Raw genomic sequence first — 5,279 nt, 5'->3', positions numbered from 1 at the left:
ATAAAAAACACACCGAGGCAGAAGGTGGACAGTGAAGAGATGTGATTAGAAAGAATTACTCAAAAAAAAAAAAAAAATAGAATAGGGACAGTGATAAGAAATTAAAAAATACCCCAAAGAAGCCAGTTTAAATTCAGGCATGTGCGCAACATTACGCACCTGTGACTCCAGATGATAACTTTTTCACCGTAACTTATTCACATAATTCATAGCACACACACACACACACACACACACACATATATATATATATAGATCACCCCAGTTTGTGTCACGAGAGGCCGATGCTCCTGCGGAGTAAGAGCACGGAGCGCGTCATTGCAGGAATGTTATCGAGGGGAATGACAAGCCGACAAAGAGGCGCGCACGGTGTTGAGAGATGCTGCGGCTGCAGAGTTTATACAGGCTGCAGCAGCACGTCTGTCTGTCAGCTGGGTCCTTTATTTTATTTTCTATGGCGGGATCATCCTCACCTTGTCAGGTACTTGAGACAATAGAATGGTGCCTCACTCAGACAGCTTTATATTTATGTTCCTCCAAAGAAAGAAAATAAATCCTCGTGTAACGGGACATTTACGCGCAGCAGGAATTTAGGTCGCTGTTTGAAATTACGCACAACTTTAGTGGAATTGGTCATCACTCAACTTTCACCACATGTCATTGGGACTATTATTTATCCAACATTTAATTCTAAATCTTTATAATAATAATTTCATGTTATGTAAACTGTCCCAAATTAGGCTGAACTGTTAAAAAATAACAAGGGTACATGAATTGAATTTGACATCCATTTATATCGACCTACAGCCTAATTCCTCATTTATGATATTGTTCCATGCAGCCCCCTCTCTTATTTCTTTCTTTCTTTCTTTTTTCCATACACATGCACTGTATATAATTATGTACAACGGGGAAGGTGCGAGAACAAACCACTTGAACCTACAATTTACTCAACAAGTCCTGCAGATAGCTGTAATTGCTTAGTTGAATATTCGACAACCTAATTCCAGTTGTCGATTCGCTGCCCTTGGGAAGGTCCTTTGAAGTGAAAGTGAAAAGGGGGATTTCAGGAAAGTAATTAATTTCCACCGCGCGCGATTAGAAACACTTCAGACCTCCTCAGCATTTTAGTATTTACGCCAAAATGCCACAATATCTAGAAAATTAAAGAAGACGTTCCTTTACTTTTTACTTGTCTCTCTCTCTCTCTCACACACACACACACACACACACCACTTTTCTTTTCCAATGGCAGTGCCACCCATGGGGAAGGGAAGGGGCAGAAGTGACAGCAGCCGATTCAAGCCTGTGAGATTGTCAATTAAACAAATGGAACAGAGAGGAAGTGGTGATTAGGCGTGTAATGACAAGTGTTTTTTAATAATAAGAGGGGGAAAAAGAAAGAGGGGGCAACTGCTTTTTAAGAGTTAGATGACTCAGATTCCCTCCATGCACCTGACTGTGCTGCAGCCACCTTCATAAAGTGTGTGTTAAAGAGGCTCATTCCCCCCTTCATGCATGTGAAGAAGAGCAATTGAATTTAAACAAAAGAGGCCTAATTCCATTTTGACACGTTCCTCATTGGGATAAACAAACAATAATCCACAATATTAGACCAATGAGCTCAGGCAGCAGGGAGGTCACCACTCTGAGTTCAAACCGCCTTAATAAAGATATATAATAATAATAATAATAATAATAATAATAATAATAATGAAGAGGTGCCTTTTCTTTTCTAACTCAGGGTGGGATTTGAGGGAGAGAGAAAAAAATCGCTCAACAGTGGGATGCGCGTCCTGCTGCTGTTGCGCATGCGCCACTTGCACTTTCACTACCTGCCACACAGATCCTCGTATTTCACATGGGGCGAGCGGGAGTTGTCATCCACTTGCGTAAACGCTGCCGCTGCTGAGTGGTGGTTTGACAGTCTCAGGCGACAGGACCGTGTGTTTTCTCCCTCCCTCCACGAGCTTTGCTAAAGGCGCACAGACTTTCGCAGATGGATGCCACCATGGAGCAGAAAACATAAGCCGAGCGCACGCAACGACACAGCCACTTGTACTTTTCAGAAGATTGTACAACGGTGGGATGAAGAACTGAACTCTTTAAGTAAGTAGAATAAACACGAGCTGTGGTTGTTGTGGATTGTGGAGTGAATTTGAATGAGCGTTCAGAACTTTTGTTTTTGACTTGTTGTGCGTAAAGTTATACAGTCTTATACAGCGTTGTTTTATTTTAAATTACGTTTTTGTCTTTTTTTTTTTTCCTAGAATCGCTTTTGAGCCGACATGTCTAAACCAATGGATCACGTCAAACGCCCGATGAACGCTTTCATGGTCTGGTCCAGAGCCCAGCGCAGGAAAATGGCCCAGGAGAACCCCAAAATGCACAACTCCGAGATCAGCAAAAGACTGGGAGCGGAGTGGAAACTTCTCACCGAGTCCGAGAAGAGGCCGTTTATCGACGAAGCTAAGCGGCTGCGAGCGATGCACATGAAGGAGCATCCAGACTACAAATACAGACCGAGACGGAAGCCCAAGACTCTGATGAAGAAAGATAAGTTTTCCTTCCCCATGCCCTACAACCTCGGGGAGCACGACGCGCTCAAAGTGAGCGGGCTTTCCATGGGAGCGCTTTCCGAGTCCGTCATTGGGAACCCGGACAAGGCGGCGGCGGCTGCGGCGGCCGCGGCGGCGAGGGTCTTCTTCAACCCAGCCATGTCCACGAACCCCTACTCCTTTTTCGACCTGGGATCCAAGATGACAGAGCTTTCCCCGCCTTCCTTTCCGTACGCGTCCCCTCTGGGCTACCCGCCGGGAAGCGCCGCGGCGTTCGCCGGGACTGGTGGTGTAGGTGGCGGGACGCACACCCACACTCACTCACACCCGTCCCCTGGAAACCCGGGCTACATGATCCCCTGTAACTGTTCGGCCTGGCCCTCAGCGGGACTCCAGCCGCCCTTAGCGTACATTCTGCTCCCCGGGATGGGGAAACCACAACTTGAACCGTACCCTGCGTACGCTGCGGCGTTATGATAGGCCCGGTTTGGACTTCTATAAGAAATTCATTCAAACAAAAAAGTTATCCATGCAAGAGTTTTATTATGCATGCACAAACTTGTACATGTGATGAAGTGCTCGTCGTCTCAGATATCACATGTGTATGTACATTGATTAATGCCTTTATCTAAGGTAATGCTTATTTAGAGAACTCTCTAATCTATTATTACGCAGCCGTCCCCTCTGTGCGCGCAGAGGAAGGACTGAAGGATGGCACACACATGGCACACGTTTGACAGGAAGGGGCACCAGAACAGTTTGTGAAAATTCATTTTGAAAGGTGGTCGATTTCTATCAGTTTTTTTTTCCTGCAAGTTGCACCTGCTTGAGCCTGTTGGAACCGAGGGCTGCAGCCTGTAGCCTCCAATGACAATATTACGGGACCACCGCATTTCCTCTCAGATATCATGTTGTAGGGTCTAATTCATGGATCAGCGAGGATTGTCACAACACCACCACTCCATCCTCTGTCTTGAGTGACTGTAAATGTGTACAGATAAAATGACTCTAGTTTATTTGCCGTTATAGGCTTAGTGTTTGAGACATAGGGCCAGGAAACCTAGAAATCCGGTGTATATTTTGAGTTTTTAAACCGTTTTATAGATGTCTGTAATATTTATTGTTTAGTGGAATCTATGGTGAACCCAGACTTTTTCTTTTTTTTCTAAAGAGGACAAAACCAGTTCTGTAATATTTGCACATGAGACGGATGTAATTTATTTTGGAGGTGGTATTCAATTTCCATTGCATTGCAAACTTTCGGGTTTTAAGAAAAGTACAAACATTTTAAAAATGCAAATGGGAGTTTAGCCTTCTCATATTTTTTTCTTGATCCCTCACTCTCCAACTCCTGGTATCATGTGCAGGAGGAAGAGAAGAAGAAGAAAAACATTTTTATCTAACTCTTATGGAATTTGTATGTTTTTTTGTGTTTTCTTTAACCTCCGTTCTGTACTTCAAACCTATTGCTACTGTTCACTTGTTGAGCAAAAAAGGACTACACAATAAAGCGTCTTCGGATTGAAAAAAAAAACAAAAAACGGAAGGGGATCGCAGGCTGTAGTTCTTGGTGAGATGAACAAGATTGTTATCTTTTCTCTTTTTCTGCTCCTCGGTCCAGGTGAAGTGTAAGGTATCCTCCAAAGGCCGCTTTTGTCCGCGCTGTGAATGGCATCACTTGTGGGTGGGGGGGGGGGGGGGATCTAAATCAGCCCATTGTAATCAAGAGCCAAAAAAAGAAAACCCCTTATTTATCACAATTTTAATCGTGAATGGGGGAAGATAAAACTCTTGAGCTTTCTTTTCACAGGAAAAAAGGAGAGGAAGAAAGAGGGAGTACGAGAGAGAGAGATGGAGAGAGAGAGGGATGTTTTTACTGCAGAGCACACACGTCTTTGGTGCTTTAAAACAACCTGTGCGTAAAATGCGCACTTAATAGACCTATAATTAAAATTGCTCACCTGTCCTGCAGGAGTGCACGCCCTCACGTGCACGACAGGTGCATAGTGTGTGTGTGTGCTGCTGCGTGCACGTTGACTTTCACCACCACCATTAGATCTCTAACAAGTAATGCGCGTTATTTAAGCAAACGCCTCCCCTCCTCCCCCTCCCCCTCCCTCCTAGATTACACTGAGAGATTAATTCATAAGGATCAGAGCGATTATGCAAAACTAATTTGGACAGTCCAGGGATAATTATCTCCGTCACGGTTAATTACACCCTTTCACCGCTATGTTCTCCATTGTGTCGCCCCGATCACTTCTCTCCACGGAACTTCCTTCTTATTGGGCCCCGAAAATAACGCGCAAGTGACCTTTAGTGCGTTTTATTTACAGCTTCATGGAAGAAAAAAAAACTGGTGGTATTTACACTTCATTTTCTAATATAAAAAAAAAAATGTAAAGGTTATTTTTCATTCAATAATTTGCAGTTTCTTGTTTTACATTAGTTAAAATCGTTGGTGTATTTTTTTTGGTGAGCCAGAAAATGAAATGGATTTTGTGTTAAATTAAAAACAAAATCCAGGTTGTTGAAATTAACTCTATAGGTGTCATAAAGGGGTAAATCCAGCATGTGTCTGATTAAAACACAGAGGTCCGTATAAAAGAACTTGTATTGTGAGTTCAGTGGCCATTTCTTTCTCTTTCTTTTTGCCCTTTTTTACTATATTTTCTTTTTCCTTGAGGAGACAGAAAAAGAAAGAGAAAGGAGGAGGAGGAG

The 5,279-nt window shown here is 43.3% G+C and overlaps 1 protein-coding gene across 1 annotated transcript; it reads left to right on the top strand.

Annotated features, from left to right (window-relative positions):
* The first annotated feature begins 1,722 nt into the window (after positions 1 to 1,722).
* sox21b (SRY-box transcription factor 21b) lies at positions 1,723 to 5,006 on the top strand. Its single transcript, XM_020090288.2, has 2 exons — positions 1,723 to 2,109; positions 2,271 to 5,006. The coding sequence occupies exon 2, from the start codon at positions 2,289 to 2,291 to the stop codon at positions 3,033 to 3,035; it is 747 nt and encodes a 248-aa protein (XP_019945847.1). The 5' UTR covers positions 1,723 to 2,109; positions 2,271 to 2,288; the 3' UTR covers positions 3,036 to 5,006.
* Positions 5,007 to 5,279: the final 273 nt, after the last annotated feature.

The sequence above is a fragment of the Paralichthys olivaceus genome, chromosome 10 (genome assembly GCF_024713975.1).
Source record: "Paralichthys olivaceus isolate ysfri-2021 chromosome 10, ASM2471397v2, whole genome shotgun sequence".
Taxonomy (NCBI): domain Eukaryota; kingdom Metazoa; phylum Chordata; class Actinopteri; order Pleuronectiformes; family Paralichthyidae; genus Paralichthys; species Paralichthys olivaceus.
Note: the sequence above shows the minus strand (reverse complement) of the source record. Positions and strands in the feature narration are given on the sequence as shown.

Excerpts from the sequence above, each read along its gene's own strand:
- sox21b (XM_020090288.2), top strand. The coding sequence starts at position 2,289 with ATGTCTAAACCAATGGATCACGTCAAACGCCCGATGAACGCTTTCATG.